The sequence below is a fragment of the Coturnix japonica genome, chromosome 1 (genome assembly GCF_054131305.1).
Source record: "Coturnix japonica strain WE chromosome 1, WE-NBRP24, whole genome shotgun sequence".
Taxonomy (NCBI): Eukaryota; Metazoa; Chordata; class Aves; order Galliformes; family Phasianidae; genus Coturnix; species Coturnix japonica.
Window position 1 is genome coordinate 63,773,332 of NC_140663.1, and position 18,883 is coordinate 63,792,214.

Genomic DNA, 18,883 nt, shown 5'->3' on the forward strand with positions numbered 1-18,883 from the left:
TGGAAAATCACAGTATGCTGTAAGCAACGATTAGAAAATGTCACTAAAAATAACATCATCAGAATATAGCATTACAGTTGTAATAAGGAAACCAAGGGAATAGACTAAGAATCTAAAATCAATGTTGAACTGTAAAGTCACGTAATTTGATAACATTGTAAGCCAGGCACAATGTGTTTTCTGTTCTTGAGTGACAAGTCACTTGATTCTTTACTCAGGAAATCCTATGATTTAAAATGTTAGACTTACTGAACTTTGTAGTGATCATACCTGTATGCTAGCCAGTATCTTTTACATGTGATAAATATTTTATAGCTTTCTTCAGAATTCTAATAATAATAATACTCAGTATTCAAGCAGAGTTCCCCCTACCTCCCTTTACTGAGGAGGAATTTAATTTCACAGGGCAACCTGGTGTATCTATTCTCAGACACAAACTGACCAAGTGACATGGCCAATTGGTTTGACACTGAGAAAAACTTCAGCTTATTTAGATTCTTAAACAGCACTCCCAGGCCACTTCAGGAGCTTTATACAACATTACCTTCTGAAGTCTGATACGTGAGCGTCCTCTGGGAGAAGAAGGCAATTATCTTCAGCTTCTGGAGTTATTATCCCTCTGTTGACCACTTTTCTACCTGGTAGAACAAATGTCAGATCCACTCAGTATGGTATCTTAAAATTTTACAGCAGATCGGATCACAAATCAACATGTCTCCCGTGCCTTAAAATGTGCCCTTACTTCTGGAAAGGTTTATATACATGCTCAGCTCTGCGTGTGTGTAACAGGCTGGCAGTAATGGACAGTGCATTAGTGTTATTCACATGCTAAATGTTCAAAGATGTGCTTAAGTGTTTCCTTGCTTTAGGTAAGAATGCTTTGAAGAACAGAGCCCACAATCACCCTCAGTGAACTCAAAGGTAGAATTCACATTCATTATGTACATGCATATGTAGCCCTAAGGTCAATGAATGTATTGACTAGACTCCCATATACAGAATAGGAATTGCAATGGAGGAGTGAAAAAAGATTCTTTATAATATGATCTTAAATAAATACAACACCGAAAGCTCATATTGAGTATGTTTTATTTATTTGAGAAGATTAGCTCCACATTCCTCCCTTCTCAGAATCGACCAGTTGTATCTGCTTCTTGGATGTCAGATTAAAAGAAATGCTGAAATAACTTTTTCACAAATGAATATATGAGATTTAAAGTTGCATTATATAAACACGAACATATACTGCACAAAATGTCTTCCGTGAAAGGTTGTTAAGTTCCTGATTGATAGTTGGTATGCTTGTTTTAAAATGTATGGATTTGCATAAGATTTAACATGAAATCTGCTAGACATCTGAAACGCATTGGCACCCAGGGAATCCTCCCATGGATCTCTCTGCTGAATCATCATATGCGGTGGGTCATAGTGGACAATGATAAATTACACCATTATCAGCGTTGTTTTAACACCATCAGTGGAATTAGCAGGCAAAGAATTAGGCTCTGACCCGCACTTTGATGTGTACTAAATTCAGAGTTTTTACAGTACAAGTTTCACTTGAACAAAAGTCTTGATTGCTGTCATAGGAATGCCTGCATGCTCCTACATGTTAGAATATGATTTCTTAATCTCACACTCACGGGAATCTGTTGCAAGAAGATGGTAGCAATTTTAAGACAATTGTCTTATGATTAGAAATGTTGAGATCAGCAGATGACTGCATTTTCTTGAGGGCAACTGAGACAAAATGTACCATGGAAAATGGAATAAAGAAACATTAGTGGATAAATAATTGAATTGTCTTAGACCACATTTAAATTATACTGTTTCCCAGTGGATACCATTTTTCTTCATTTAAATGGACTCTACTCAGTTGAATGTTAACAGCTCCCACAAATGTTCCTTTGCTTTTCACAACAAGCTTCAGTATACGGCCTTCAAGTTGCATAACTTTGTTGTACACAACCTGAAACAACATAAAGTGCACAGGAAAATGAATATGAAGCTGTGAATTTATTTGTCAAGCAAAACACATCAGTACAGCCTTCCGGATGATGACGATAACTTTACAATAATTACTGTAAGCTGTCCTCCAGAATGCTAAGCTACTAATTATGAGCCAAATTCAAGTTAGTGGATTCAGCTCAGATTTACATTTGATTGATGTAGTTTATATAAAGGAGGTGCTACCAGTTTAGGCTTGTGAAGTCTGATTACCAAGCATTTGTAAACAAACTTGAAACCTGTGCTGCTTTACTTGATAAAAAAAAAATACAAATGCATGATTTGCCATGTGAAAATCTGAACTAAGGCTGACTTTTAACTCAAATGTAGAGATGTATCAGCTCTCCACAGACCTCTCTAGCAAAGAATACAACTATTGGCTTTCCAGACGAGAGAATAAGATGAAGGGTACTTCTCATGGACAGAAGTGTGAGAAGGTAATTAAGGAAAAGTGCAGATTAATATATTTAAATATCTATCTATCTATCTATCTATCTATCTATCTATCTATCTATCTATCTGTCCATATCAGATGCTTTGAAAAACGGTGTTTCTGTTCTGGGAAAACAACAACAAATAAACAAAGCCCCCAGGCAACCCTGTTATTATGTCTCTTTTTTTTTCTTTTATTTGTGACTTGCTATATTATTATATTGCTTGTTACATGTTGCTCAGTAGTGCCTCAAAGCAGCTTTATGATATAGTCATACATCTCATGTAAGCATATCACACAATGCACAGGACTGCAAAATATTGTTATTAGAACTGTAACATGATTAAATCTCATTCTACACACCAAAATTAGAAAGGAACACACCTAAGCAAACCTAGATTTTCTTCTAACCAAGACCTCCATAAAATTCCTTATCTGCTCTAGATCAGAAATCCACATCATAAAAAAAAGAATAATTTTCCTTTGAAACTTGCATACATTTTTTCAATAAAAATAGCTGTATATGTGATCCTGGTTGTTAACTGTATCTAAATATGCCCACTATAAGAAACATTTGCATTTTTTAAGGGACTTATCTAGTTGTTAACATGATGGAAAGCTCAGCCTACTCAGTAGATGCTGTGGGTGTGGAACATGCCTGAGATTGGCCCCAATTTAGCAAGTGGAAACAACTAAATCTGGATGTTTCTGTTAGTCGAGAAGTGCTGCTAATGCTTCTCAAATTAAATGACAGTTTGCTTAGCATCTCTTTAGAAAATTATTAAAGCCTATAGTTTCAAAACAGTATCTTTGAAATTACCTTGGTGCTGTGAGAACACGGATTAATTATGAAATGATAACACAGTGGTTTCTGAATTAAAAAGTAAATCTGGAGTGATAGGCTAACAAGAATGAGCTGCATTCCGAATAGACTCCTACGTTTCAGTCTCTGCATTAATCAAAAACTGCTGAGTGAACCGCGTACAGCTTGATAGAATGTGAAAGAATGCTGTCAGCAAGATCCAGTCCTCAAAGGAAAGCTTTGTTAGAGAAGTGCATTTAATCTAAAATTTGTATGGATGGAAGTGTTTCCAATGTTTTTGCTATTTTAGTTGCAATGGAAAATGCTTAAAATTTTAATCTCACCACGCAGCTTAAAAAGCAAATGCAGTAACATACTGTCACTTCACAAGAAGTGACATCACCACAGTGAGTTTGCCATGCAGCATGCCTGGATTTACTCTGCAACCCGGACGTAGTCTCTATGAATAGGAAAGTCAGACTAAGCCACCCCACCCAGCCTGGGTCTCTGTGGGCTGGACCTCAGAGTACTCCCTGTTCTGCCTGCTGTGAGGAACAGCAGTGGTTATCAGTGAAACACTTCAGCCAGAAATGACTCCATAAAGGCTCAGCCCCAGCAGCACTCCTTTTGCACGGAGCAGCCAAAGGGTGAACTTAACAGGTGTACCCAGGAGGTGTGATATTGCTGGTTCTCCCAGGCAATCCTAACAGGACCAGGCTGTCCTTGTGAGACCACAGTGCGCTCTGGTCCATGGCAGGTGAGACATCAGAACAAGCTCCCTGGTGTAGTGGGATGGCTGATGTGGAAAGAGTGACCAGCCACAGGACTGGTGATAGAAAAGCTGTCCCATCGTTCTTTTTTACTGGCTTTTCCTTGAAAGGTCTTATCAGGCTGCAGTCTGGTAAGCCTAATGTGTCAATTTGGAAACCTCTGGAAATCATAGTTTAGAACAGCTGTCACGACAGTGGTGCCAGGTGCCTTTCAGTTTTATGTTTACTGACTGCCTATTTAACCAAACTGTGTATTAATACAAAAATCCAGCTTTCCTGTCCTTTGATATAATCTCTCACCAATATAAACACGACTTTAAAATGTGATGTTGGTGGCTTTCAACTGATCCCAAAAGCTGTTTCTAAACTGATGCTACAGCTGAATTCCCATTATCGTCAGGATGTGGGGACAGAAGAAAGCCTGTAGACAGGTGAATTATATGTGGACAAAAGAAATATACCCCCAGTCAGAATTTCACAATCAGGACAGTTAAACACTGAAATCATTGGTTAGTAACAATATTTGCCTCTTAGTCAGATCAAATGGAGGTGTGTAGCATGTGGCACATCAGTGGGACAGCTAGAACTGGAATTCAAGTATTTTTGGCTTGAAAAAGAAAAGCACATTATCTAATGGCATTTTAATCACAAATGAGGGACAGTTGCTTCCCCTTAGGAAGCCATGCCAAACTTTCTAAATTCGCCCTTAACCATCCAAATCAGCACTGAAGCACAGTGCTGCAGGTATCTGCTGTGGCTCTGGGCACAGGTCCCCTCCTCCTGTTAGGCCTGGGCTATTAGTTCTGCTGCATGCCAGCAGCTCCCTGCTCTGAAGGCAGCTACAATAGCACTCAAGGGCTGATGTAGCCCAGGTGTTTGTTTATGTTTGCCCTTCTACTCCACGTGCAGGATGGAGAGAATTCCCTCTTTCTCTGGCTTCCCTGTGGCAAAGCACACTTGCTCTTGCTGTGGAGGTTCACTCATTCTAAAAGTGTGTACCTGCAGGTGCTTTAGAGACAGGGCACAGCGAGTGTGAGGACTTGCAGTATGTCTTGTAGCAAACATGACACACGAGAAAGACCCCACGGCCATTGGTTCTGCACATTGGTCTTTTTCTCAGTGAGAATTCAAACTTAAATAATTCAGACTTATTTTCAGTTTTCTAACTTTTCTTTGTTTTCACTAAACTAATTTGGAATCTCCCAGGTGATTCCTATTTATTGCCAATGGCCTAACAGCTGGCATATTATTCTGTTTCTCCTTACTTTGCAATCCCATTTTTCTGAGATGATCATTTTTTTTAATTCAATTTTACACCAATATGAGTGCAACAAACTGAAATCCAAATGCAGGAACAAGAGAAAAGGAGCACTTGTTAAAAGCAACTCCAAAGCATTCAGCATGGTTCATTCTATTGCTGGTCCTCCTGGACCTTCGCATCTGTACTCTCACATATGAGTAGAAATCAAAAATAAAATGCACTTTTGCACGGTTGATAATTTGCTGTAGGCAGTCATAAGCAATAAAAGAACAAAACTAAAACCAAAAATACCCAAGAGAAGCACATTTCAGAATTTTCTCAGTCTCGAACATGGAGAGAAATTAATCTACAGTTTCCTTCCAGCCATTTGGCTTTAATAAAAACTTATGAACTCATAAAAAAGGCTAGCGCATTTCTGTACACAGCATTTTGGACAGTAACTAACTTAAAAGACAGCTGACTTATATTTTTAGCTGTTTTCCTTCCCTGGGGCTTCTTCTGCCTCAGTCTACCAGCCTTGGACAGAAAATGCATACAGAATGATATCACATATGGAGGAGCAGAGCTGCTAACAGTACAAGCTTTGGGTTTGAAATGCCCAAGTTCAGCAGATCCATATGTCCCCACTGTGATTAGCAGCTCCTGGTGAAAAAGTCTGAGCATCTGTGAAGAAGGCTGTAAGTTTTGAGTAAAGGATATTTAAGTGTACATGGATTTTATCTTAACAGCAGAAGGATGATCCTTAACCACAATTAAATCCCCTCCCAGCACATACAGTGTGACTGCATGGAGAATTTTGGATTTTATGGCATTCAGATTGGCCTAACAGTGATTAGAAACAAAATTGTTTAACACTGTTACTAGATGGTTCTTAACAGCCCCCCATTTTGGATATTTTTAAAGAAATTTTAATATAGAAACAATTCTATTTCTTCTCTTCAAATAACCTTCAAGTATTCCTCTGCAACAATATAGAGAGCAGGAAAGCAGTGGAGGAGCCTCCTTACAGCAGTGCTGGAAGCCATCAGTGTAAGTAGGTAGCTTTGTAATCAGCTAGAAGTGGGAAAAGGAAAAAAATAAAAGTCTCAGGAGGGGGTAACTAGAAGATAAGGACTCAGTCTCAGTTAACTAACTTAATTTTAATTGTATCTTATCTGTGAAACAGAACAGAGTGGCAGTACTTTCCATGAAGCCTGCTCAAAGTATGTTTGTAAATTGCCTTGAGATCCTTAGGAGATTTGCTTTACACGAAACTTATCATCTCCAATCCCACCTACTGTTTGAATCTCACCTCCTCTTACAAAAGAATAGAGATATTCTGCTTTCCATTTTATGATAAACATTTCTCTATCCAAATGTTTCTTTTCACCCCAGAGGCACAAGCACTTCAGTGGTAAGTGAAATAATTATATATGTGGCTGTGAACTGCTGGCGTCTTGACATAAAAAGGACTGGGCTATTTATTATTGTGTTATCATTTAGGACAGAGACAACCAATTTGGTTGCCCATTTTCAAATGTGATTTTGAGTAACAGCATCCGTTCAATTAGTGCTTTTCGTGCTATTCCATAAATCTGAATTAAAAACAGTTTAGGTTTTGGTACAGTGACACTGGGACTCATCTGGATATCATATAACTGTGATTACAGTACAAGACCAAACAGAGTGAATAATCCAACCACTTTCCCAAGGAGAAACACATAACGAGACCGTCTCACTGCTGAGAAAGAAGCAAAAGAAAGGACTGTTCCCATTTATAGTTCAGCTTATGATATATTCTTTCTGTTTGATCATACTTGTAACAGCTTTTAGGGCCGCACTGTATTATTTCAAGAAAAAATAACAAAAATAAAATGCATAAGAAATGATGGAAGAAAGTGAAGAGTACTCACAATTTCATTGAAAGTGGGGTTGGTGGTTTTTGGAACTGTTCTTGTTTTCCTTCGATTGACCTCATCAGGATCTGGCAGAAGATAGAATTCAGCATGCACACTTGGGGCAGAGCCATCTGGGAGGCGCTGAAAAACAAAAGGTCATAAATATGAACACCGAGGTTCTAGCAAAGAAAACAAATAAAGAAGTACCAAATGAAATCTGGACTTTATGCAGACACAGAAACATATCACATCCTCAGTGTCCTCTTGGCTAAATCAGAGTGGTAATGCAACAAACAACAGATACTCTTAGAATTCAGCTTTATATTGAATCAGGAAAAATCAATGAAATCACACAAGAAAGATGTGAAGTTGCCCATCTTTAATATTTTCTGGTTGATAAATCCTTAAGCCTCAACCTGCTTTAACTCAGTTTACACTGAAAAATGTCTAGGCCTTCCATTTTCCAAAGTAATGCATGCAAACTGGTTTCTATCTAAAAAGTTCCTATTGATTGTAACCCTTAAGTAGCAGGGCTGACACTGAGAACTGTCTGTTTCTAAGGGTATTTCATAACACATATGACTAACTATAAAGGAGCCAAAAAATACTTCCTGCAGCAACATGGGCAGAACAGCATTCTTATAACAGCCTGCCCCATCTCTCCCATCACACAGCTGCAAACTCTCTTTATTTTTTCAAGTTCAAATTACTTAATGGTATTCCAGATACTCCAGTTTATGGGAGCTACTCCAGATCAGAGCCAACCCATTAACCAGCTCAGTCATAAGTTATTGATGGAGTTATGGTGGACAGCTTCTGGATAACCACTGGACAGCTGTAATCTTATTACTAAATCAACTTTATTGTCACTTAGAATACATATTGGTAGTAGAAGAGGCTTTAAAGGAACATGCAAAGTGTATAATGATGAATAACTATGGAAAAGGTATCCTCCCAGCATATGCCTTAGCTTACAATTAGCAGATATTTTTGTGTTGGCAAGATAGTAGTATACAAACAGAAAACATAAACAGGCATAAACACACGGGTGTCCATCAAAATATCAGTAATTTCAGTAGTATTATCATTATTTTAGGCATCAAGCTGATCTGACAGCTCCCAGGCAATCCAGTGCCAGGATACAAATGAATGTGCAAATGAAGAGATCTTAAGATATCTGGAACACATGAACCCAGAGCATAAGCCAAACACTGCATTTATATTTCCCACTGTAGCTTTTCCTGGCTCAAAATTAAGTGGTTTCTCAGATTTTGATTATTCACAGTATGTGACTAGAAATATGGGGCTTTCTACAGACATCATCAACAACATCTTCTTGTGATAGGAGACACCGCTGGTGTCCTAGAAAAAAATAACTCTCTGCTAGGAAGAAAAACAGTGCTTGTATGTGAGAGCAACCAGTTCTTGCACAACAAATCTCTGTTTTTTGCTATCTGAAATGATCCTTCAAGGCAGATGATGTGGTCAACTGGAAAGACTAATATTGTTATACAGCATCAAGGGATGTACTGCTCAAATCATTACAAAGTGTCAGCACCATATGAATGATTAATGTTACTGTCACTAAGCTCTGCAAAGTATATCTGATGTAAAATATATGTGGGATTAAGTTAACTGGGATTCAGCTACCAAAATAAGAATGCCATTAAATGGCATTTTCCCAGGACAGAGTACCATATTTTTAACACAGGATTTATAACTTACACTATCAATTTAAAAGCCTATCTATATTGATCTGGGACCATATTAAAACTTCAGTCAAGGCACACAAATAACAGTAAATTGAATGGTCTCTTAAAAATCAGGAAAGAGAAAAAAAATGTAGCCTGGTACTACTCCAAGTAACCAGGATCCTATCTGTAATAAAGCTCTTCCTTTCTCAGTGAATAGATAAGTACCACTATACTAACTTGAGGGTCAATGGATATTGGTCATTTCAGACACAAAAAAAGAATAACATTTACAAAAAGAGTTATTGCCAGCACAACTGCTGCAGCCCAGCATAAGGATCTTAACCATCTCAAGTATGGAAATGCTATAAAAATGGGATAGTCTTGTAAAATGTCAGGCTTTATAAATCATACCAGTGCTGTATTGTCTAACCAGGGGCCATGTCAAAGCTAATATTGAAAGTTGAGGTAAGCAGCAGCTGAAAAGGGCACTGGGCTGAGAAGCCCGGCTGGTAGGCAGGAGGCTATAAAGATAACAGAGACAATGTAGAGGACAAATGCCTCTACCCAATTCCACTTCTCTTCCAGCTGCTGAAACAGGTCTGCTCTGTGCCCATTGCTCACCTGTGACAGCACTGTCACAGATCATGGCAGCACATTCTGCATTTCAAAAAGGCTCAGCCTGACAGTCACCTGCCAGGGAAAGAACCCAAGCTAATTGCTGTGTGGTGGTTTAACAGGACCTGTGTACCATAAGCACACACAGTGGGTTGAAAGAAAGTCAGATAAAATTTCCTCTATGCCTTACAGTTGCTCCTTGTCTCCTTCTGGCTCATTATCTAGCCTTCGGACAACTCACTTTCCTCAATCAGCATACTACTCCCAGAATCACAGAATTATAGAAGCACGGAATGGCTTGGGTTGAAAGGGACATTAAAACCCACACAGCCACCCAGCAGCTCAGACTGCCCAGGCCCCATCCAAACTAGCCCTGAATGTCACTAAGGATGAAGCACATACAGCTTCTCTGGGCAGCCTGTGGCAGTGCCTCATTGCCCTCTGAGTAAAGAATTTCCCCCTAACATCTAATCTGAATCCTTTTTTTAGTTTAAATCCAAGGAAGTGGATTTGCAGTACTACTGTGCCTTATGAAACATGGAGATAAAACTACTTCCACAGTACTCCTTTGAAAGCAGTTAAAGATATGTTGAAAGAGGTGAGTAGGAGGAGAGGGTCAAGACAGAATATCAAAAGAGAGAATATTTTAGTAATTCACTGAAGAAAACTCAGGGCAGAGCAGTTGCTCGGGGATCTTTCAGAACTAAAAACAAAGCCACTTTTCATGAATAGCAGCAATCAGCCGCCAAACTCTTAGAGGTAATGTAAAAGGCAGACACTTGAATTCCAACTAGAGATCCTAGTTTTCATTGTCAGTTTGATTTTTCTTTTTCTTCCCACTTCTCAGATATTTTCCCACTTTTTCTTTCTCTCCTGAGAAGGCAGAGGGAAGACACGCTCCAGACTCCACAGTTGTCCCAGTTCTCCCTCTGCAGGGGCAGTGTTATGACATCAAGGGATAAAGGAGCTTCAGCTGAGCACTGTTCAAGCCAGATCATATACTCCACCACTCAACTGCCCTCCCCAGAATCCTAATACAACACAAATCATCTAACAAAACTCTCTCACTGTCCCAGAGAAGACTTCATCCCCTTGCAAACTCACCATTCTAAACTTTAGAGGATGAGCATCATCAGCCATGGCTTTACAGGAGCAGACTCTGGATGCTGCATGCAATGAGTTGCTGGCTTCTCACCAGCACAACAGCAGAATCAGTTCTTATGGAGAACTTCCTTCACTGAAAGAGTGAAGAAACTTGAGAGGGGACTTCTTGTGGTATCGGAGGAGGGGATGCACTTTGCTAGATGGTCTCCAACAGGAAAAAAATGAGATGAATGTCCTACAGTTACCTTTTAAAAATCTAAAATAAGTGAAATTTGAAGTAAATTGTTCTAAAACTCAGGAACTTTTGGGAAAACTAGTTCCTTCTCAGCCTTTCATATACAAGTTGAACATTTGTTTGAACAAGGGAAAATGGAGAAAATATCAGAACTGTTTTCTTGCTAGAGATGATGTCTTCTATCATATTCCAGAATGTCACACTTAGTGAACAGACCTGCTGGATTACCCTTTCACCTCTGACACACTGCACTGGCAGATTTATAAATTTAGATAAACATGAAGAATATGTGAATATGAAGTGACTCACATCTGTTCACAGTCCCAGCCAGAAGAGAAATCAAACAGTACTACAGGAATGTCCTTTCGAACTTCAACTACTTTGCAAAGCCCTTACAGCTTGATTATATTTGTAATCAAGCAAGCAGAAGAAAAAAACCCACAAAAACAAAACAGCCTAATATTGAATTCAGTATATGTTTAGTTCTCTAATAATTTCATTAACTCAAACGTAATGTAAATTTATTTCCTGTAAACCAAGTTACTTCCAATTTTAATTACGATCTTACTTCTTTGACTATGTATTCTGGTAAACAAGTTCCAGCAGTAAAAATCTGCAAGGCTGCAAAGGTTTAAAAGTAAATTCACAACAGAAATGCCATAGATCTTCTTTCCATGCATATGGACAAAAAAAACCTAACAGACAAATACAATCCACAACACCACAGTGGTTTTGATCTGCCAATAAAACAAATGAGTTGAATTTGTAGGCAGACTCCAAGTAATTTCTCCATATACAAACAAGGTTCTTCTGTATAATTTTCTCAGAGACTGACCTGTTTACTTGACCCTGCTAATGACTAAAGGAGGAACTCAGTTATAACTCTCTGCATATGTTCTTAAAAAACCAGTTTCTTTTTGAGATGTTATTTTCTACTGAAGTCACAAAGAAAGTAATGAAAATATTGAAAAGGGGGACAGAAAGAAAAGAAATAATTCTCTGAATCTACTTCTCTCCACATCTGTAATTCAATACCGAAAAACTAATACAGACATGTCTCTGTTATGTCTGTGTTCCATTTTTCACTCCAATTTTATTTTCTGAAACCAAAAGGTATTGATATTTGCTTACAGAAACCCACATAGATAGGTTATGTCCTGTGTAATTTAATTTTAAATATGCTAGCTGTATCTGGGAAATAATAGATGAAATTCAATTAATTTTTCCATGAGAATCACATTACCTTAATGACTTTTCTCCCTCGGTCATTACTAACCATCCTCAACTCTTAGCAGTGGATTCTTTGTTAACATGATGAAAGGGCCATCCACTTCAAAATTTACCAGATTTAAACTACTAGCATGACAACATGAATACTAGGCTTCACTCCTATGAATTTTAAGGAAAATTTTATGATGTTAAAATAGTAAACTTTGATAATCTATAGTAATTTTATTTTATTTTTTTAAACATGTCTTCCTAAGTGACATCAAATTTAGTTTTTCAGTGACTACTGCCTCAAATTTACATTACTTCATCTGTTTCTCTTAGTGTTAGACATGCAGATATTTTCTTCCACCTTTTGTCCCAGAGTGAAACAGACTGATGGCTCCTGAAGATTTGATAGCTTCAGATGCTGTTCTCTTTTCTCATTTTTCACCTTCAACTATCTTGACAAAAAGAAATGATCAAAGGTAACTTGCATTAACTAATGCCACCTTTCCACCTCTATAAATAACTTCCTTTCTTCCTCCAAAATTAATTTCCTGGACATTCTCAAATCTCAATTGCACTTTTCCCCTCCTTCAGTGAAAAAAAAAAGAAAAAGAAGAAGAAATAATTCAGGCTTTAGAAATGTTCCCATCTCAGCTTCTTCCCCCAAATGAAAAGAAAGGAAACAAATCCTTCCTTTTTGTCCAGTAGCTTTAACTCAGTTTTCTCTGTTTTCCCATCTATTATCTTTATCTGTTGTTTTTCTCTTACACGCGCAGCCATCAGATTTTGTCTTGTATATGGTGAAGAATGTACTTATAATATCCCTTAACATTTAACATGAAGATATCCTTACATCTTAAATAAAACCATGTTATCATAGCAAATGTTTAGAAAAAAAAAAAACAAAAAACTTTGAAACTCTAAAGCAAAATATTTATATATTAACTGTAGACATGAGGTAGACTTGATTATTTTCCAATCAAGGAGGATTAATAAAAAGAAAAACTGCAGAAGAACTGGTCTTTTATCCCAGGAACCTGCATGAAACAGGAGTTGACTAGATTAAAACTAGTAAGAAATGCAGAAGAGGCATCAGGATTGTCACACTGTCTTTCTCTGAGTAACAGAGTAAAATTGGCATGTAACTTTCCAAGGAAAAGTTAAACCTTTGCAAGCTGCAGCTTTAATAACAACTACTGCCTCTGCTTTAGAAAAACATAACATGTGCTTTGGCTAACTCCAAATTTACAGATCTCAGAAAATAATCATCACTAAAATAATGTTACTACAAAGCAACAAGTTCCTTCAAAATAGAACAATGCTATATACACCCCGAGGACAAACTAAGTGAACAAGAGGTTCTGTTTTTACTTCTTTATAAATTGTAACATGGGACTGAAGATCCTTTCCTCTTTTTCCTTTGAGATTTTCATATCTCAAAGCACTGAACAGCTGTAGTCTACTCCTCTGCTACACTTCTCATTTCCCTGACACAAAATATTTATAGATTATTTCAAAGAATACTAAAACAAAAAACAGATTTTCAATAACTAACAAACAAATACAAAAGAAGACAATCCACTATTTTGCTATGGTGCACCCTACATGCTCTACTACTGGCAAAACAAAACAGAAAATAAATCAGATAAAGTAATTACACAGATATTGGTGGCTTTTTTTCCCCAATCCTCTCTTTCTTTTCACCCAAAATTTCAAAATATTTAACTGATGCTCTGCAAGGTAAGTTTTGTTTTATTATATTTTCTGGTGCCAAATTTCTTGCCCACCTCTCTGTTAGAAACCTCATTCCTATTCCTGACTTAACTCCTAACTCATGCAGATATGCAGGTATGTGCATAAACACAGGAGAGACACTGTGACAGAGGACACTGGCATGGAGGTCACTGACAAAGCAACAACATCAACAACAAAAGGAAATGAAATTGATCTCAATTTAGCATATCTTCACATCGTTTCAGAAGAACATAGACATTGTTTCAGGGGAATTCTGGAAGACGTTTATTGAGCACGTATTTTCTGCTTTTCAGAAATCTTCTAGTGGTGTCAGTGAAGCAAGTCTCCAGATGGCTTTGTCATTTACTATGATAAAAATGCAAAGGTGCTATATCCTTGTCTCTGATTTGAATCTCCAAATATATCCTGAGCACACTGTGCAGCTCAGTACCTTCAGTATCCCTCTCAACCTGCCTGCTCTGCAAGCAGCCTGTCAGTGCACCAGGTGGGTAAGATATGCCTAATGCAGGTGTTGTTAGTTTAAGAAAAAGCAGTGATTTTGTTACTGGGTTTGTTTCAGCCCTCTCTCCCCCAAGTGAATTAAGGTATTTTGCCAAAAATAAAAAAGATGCAGTTTTTCCAGTTCAGCTTTGATTGTAGTAGAGTAGAAGGGAAATGGACTCATGCACCTAGCTCTTAATAAAAGATGATGTGCCATATTTCTAAGAGGGAAAACTACAGCCACTCTGGCAAAAATAGGGTCTTGAGCTGTCATGAGTCACAAATTCTCTGAAGAATGAACCAGCCATCCAGCCAGCATTCTGCAAGGTCTCCTGGCTGTCAAATGGGAAAAAATAACCTTCAGTCACTGATGCAGAAGGAAAAGTTCACAGCTACAACTCCACAATGAAGACACCATTTCTGGGCAAAGAATTTGAAATGTTGACATACCCTAGTGTATATGTGAGCTATGATTGCAAGTACTCAGTAAAGTCTATGTAGCTTTTTGTAATTCTGTCAAGGAGGTACCCAAGAAGCATATTAATTTTTTCCAGGCTGTCTTGGTTAAATCGCCCACACTTTGGTATATAGCTCCACTTGAGAAAAAGATGTTTTAGATATCTGCACAAAGGAGGCTCCGTATGAGGTCCTCCCCATTCACAGTGCTAGCTGGTAGCCTGATGAGACTTGGTACATCATCTCCTGTATGTTCAGGAAAATGAGTTGCTCTTTAAATCTCCAGTGAGCATGATGGAAGTATAGGTTTTCATCTAAATTAGTTTCTTGCGTCACCTCAGATGCCAGAAGGCATATACGGAGTAGGGTATGTGACAGAGGCTTCATGGAAAACCGGCACTCTTCTGAACAGACACTGGAGGACAAGGAAAATGGTGCTCACTATTCTCACAGTCAGACAAATGAACTCCATCGTATCATATATGTCTGTGTCTTAATTTCAAACTGAATCCAAATCCTAGCTGGCAAACACACAGTGGTACTTCTTAAAAAGGAAGAAGTATTTGTTAAACATTTAACAAAAATAGTTCTTTTCTTGCAAGGAGAAAGATAGATTTGGAGTATCAGGCTGATTCCCAAATGATTCAAAGCTTCCAAAGAACTATGCAAAACGCTTCTGATCTGCTTCAGTCATTTGAGAGGAAAACACATCTAACTCTGCTTAGAATTAAATAAAGAAAACTGATATCCAGAAGGTCACAAGGGTATCCTCGGCTTCTAAGCCTTTATTACTATAAAGCTCAGAAACCAGAACCAAACTGTTTCAGAAAGATGAAGAAAAGAACAGAGATGTAGCTGCTGTTCAGTTTGAAAATAATGACTTCTTGATAATCCAAAAGGAGCTGTATATTAGGATAGACACAATTCCAAATGAAATGGGAAAGAGTCTATGTGGACGTACAACTGTAGTTCTGAGGTAAAACGGACTACTGTCTTTTACTGTCTGCAGCCAGTAGCAGAAAAGTAGGGCTAAGTTATCTCCAGTAAGAGATGATATGGCTTTGTGTGTGCATATATTATTGTTTCTGAATTAACAGAAAGGAAAATTATGAGTGCCTCTATCCATTTTATTCAAAGTGTAAATCTAGCTCCTGAGGCTCGGAGGCCCCTGTAATAATTCACCAATGCTCAGCACAAGATTACTGGATGGTCACTAGCTCCATGTGGATATCAAAATTTTGCCAATACTGCAAAAAATAAAAATAAAAATAAAAGAAGGTGGCTGCATAACCTGAAGTGCAAATGTATCTTTACTCACAGTAAAAGATTTGAGCCATAATCACTAAAAAGGTTTGGGGTTTGTTTGTTTGTTTGTTTTTCTGAAAGAAAGAAGTGATAATGTTCTAGATTCTTGAATCTCACTCTGCCGCGCTTTCTTCAGGTCATTTAAAGTCTTTCCTTTCCACATAGATGAAAAAATATCAGGGTTCAGTCATGTCTTAAGATTATATTATTCTTGTACAAGCAATGTTGATGCAGGGTGCAGAATGCAGAGAATAGGTTTCATGGAAAGATCTCTCTCTGAAGCTTTTGATATAGAATTTCTAGCTTGCATTTCTTCTTTGCATTTTCTTCTTTGCACCCTGTATTATTGTTGGAATTGAAATAGCTGATTTCCCAATTCAAGTTTAGTTAAAGAGTCTATAAGACTGGCTGAGATACAGTGATCTACTTTGGACCCTTAGAAATAAAGATCCCAGAATTTCTTAACTGTTGGCTCTTAGAGAGTATAAAAGAAATTAGCCTTTGAGAAAAAAAATGCATGTAGATGCTGTTCAGTTTTTTTTTTTTTTTTTTTTTCTTTTCACATTTATACTATCTTCTATCCTTATCTAGGCAGAGATGAATGTAAAATACATAAAGAAATGGCAACTGCATTATGTGCCTACATCCTTTAGCTTCCTAATTAGTAAAATTAATCTTTAAGTACCTGAACCAGACTGCTTTTAATTTCTGAGACTGTACAGAGCCCCCTCCACTTTTCTTTGGGAAATTATTCTACAGCTTGCACACTCCTTCTGTAAGAAACCATTTTGTTATATGATGCGAGCAATTTCTGCTCCTTAATTACTTCTAATTACCTCTACTTAAAGTCTTGCTCAACATCCTTCTTCATGAACCTTGCTGTGTTCTGCATTTAATGGAGAATTTTCACAATTGAGTTCTGTCCTTGTTAGTCAGTTCTCAACTAAGTTAAGTTTTTGTAACAATATATCACTCCTGGAGTATAAATCATTCCTGAGCAATCCTACTGAGAACTGGTTTTGAACTTGAATTCTAGTTATTAAAAAGCTTCTGAGAGCAATATTCTAGCATCAATGCCTTATAAAGATAAACTACTTAATTTCTGCATCTTAACATCAGGATCTTACCTTTCTCATTGGCATCTCTCCTAGCAACCTGATGTCCCACCATTTGCTTGTTACATTTCACATAACTACAGGAAATAGATCTGTATCTCCCTGAAGGAATAGTTTTCATTTGTCCAAGCTACTTGCGGTGTTCTGTAAATTACTTTTATTCACCTGATCTTGCTCCATCTCTACTATTATTTACAATGTTTTTTTTCACTTGCATCCAATGGCAAATTTAATTTACATTTGCCTTCATCTCCTGGATCACTCACATTATTAAACAAAACTCATTCTTTTCTTTTGATTCAAAAGAGATTAGCTGTGTAAGGAATTACTGAAAAACTAGAAATCAGAATTTAGAGTTAAGGCAGAGCTGTGTTTGTGACAGATGAAAGGGTTTAACAAGAAGTGATAACATAACTTTCCATACAACATATTTGTCAAAAACATTCTGTGACAAATATGTTGGAATCCAAAAGTGATTTCTGCACCACAAAATCATATCCCAACTCTTCCCTATTTCAACTACTGCTGAGTAATAGGCTTTGTTTATAGATGTTCTGCTAATTTTCAGTCCATAAGAGAACATGTTTGCCTAAACTAATTCGCATTCATTTTTAAAGTACTTCCTATGAATACAAAATTAACTTCAATTTATAAGTTGAAGCTAGAACAAGAACTTTTTTTTCATGTCTTTTTTCGTTTTTCTGTAAAAATGACTGGAGACCACTATGTCTTACTTTCCCACATCTGCCAAATTTCTGATTTCATTCTGTTACCAATACATTCTGAATAAGTTTTGTTCATCTCAAAGGGATTTTTTTCCCCACTTGTTTTCCATTGGTGGATGGCTGGTTGGGCTTTGCTTACCTATAAAACATATTCCCTATCCCTGCTGGCTAATCTGTGGGTTTCAGTAAAGAAAGTGGAAGGTGTTCATAATATTGTGAAAGGGGTGTATGTGATGTTGCTTTTTATTTAATTGGCAGGCATTGCATTGCTGGTATGTAATATATTTTCCATTTTAATCTTCAAAGGCTGCTCTAAAAGTAATGCCTCTTACTGTATTATGTTGACAGACAACATCACAGGAGTATGTTGATTATATGGCAGTAGACACTGAACCTTTGACCAGTAACCTGCTATGTTTTGTTGCTGTGCAACAGATGGCAGAAGACAAAATGCATATGGCAATCTGACAAAGTGACATCTGATACAGAAGTGTGTATGAAGCAAAGATGTGCCACTGAATTCCTCCTTATGGAAAAAAAAAATAAAAATGGCACCACTGATGCTTGCTGAACATTTATGGAGACAAAAAAGTGGATGTGAGCACAGCGAGGCAATGGGTGATGAGTTTCATCAGTAGTGACTGGGGTGTGAAAGACAGGCCACATTAGGAATGGGTTTTAATTGATTTTAATGCACTGTTAGTGATGTTGGCAATTGTGGAATATCACAAATTTTTTGTGATGGGTGGATCCCATCAATTCTGACGCAAGACTAGAAAGAAAACCATATGCAAATTTCTCAGGACCTACTGAACCAATACAAGGCTGAAGGTGGCAGTTTTCTGAGTTGCATCATTGCTGGTGATGAGATGTGATGTCAAAATTATGAGCCAGAGTCAAAACAGCAGCCTATGGTGTGGTCATTAATCCCACATTAAAGAAAATGTTCAGTGGGTAAAGTGATGTGCTCTGTCTTTTAGGATAGGAAAGGGGTGATCCTTCTGGATTTCCTAGAATATGGACAAACCACCAAC

General features: G+C 37.5%; 1 protein-coding gene across 6 annotated transcripts in view; it reads right to left on the reverse strand.

The window, feature by feature from the left end:
• Positions 1 to 1,072: 1,072 nt before the first annotated feature.
• Positions 1,073 to 18,883, reverse strand: part of PIK3C2G (phosphatidylinositol-4-phosphate 3-kinase catalytic subunit type 2 gamma) — a 270,420-nt gene continuing 252,609 nt past the window's right edge. For all 6 annotated transcript variants that reach the window (XM_015867894.2, XM_085543196.1, XM_085543202.1 and 3 more), the window contains 2 exons: positions 7,166 to 7,291; positions 1,073 to 1,969 (listed from right to left, as the gene is read on the reverse strand). In XM_015867894.2, coding sequence (XP_015723380.2) covers positions 1,817 to 1,969; positions 7,166 to 7,291 — 279 coding nt within the window. In that variant the 3' untranslated portion in view covers positions 1,073 to 1,816. The remainder of the gene's footprint in view (positions 1,970 to 7,165; positions 7,292 to 18,883) is intronic.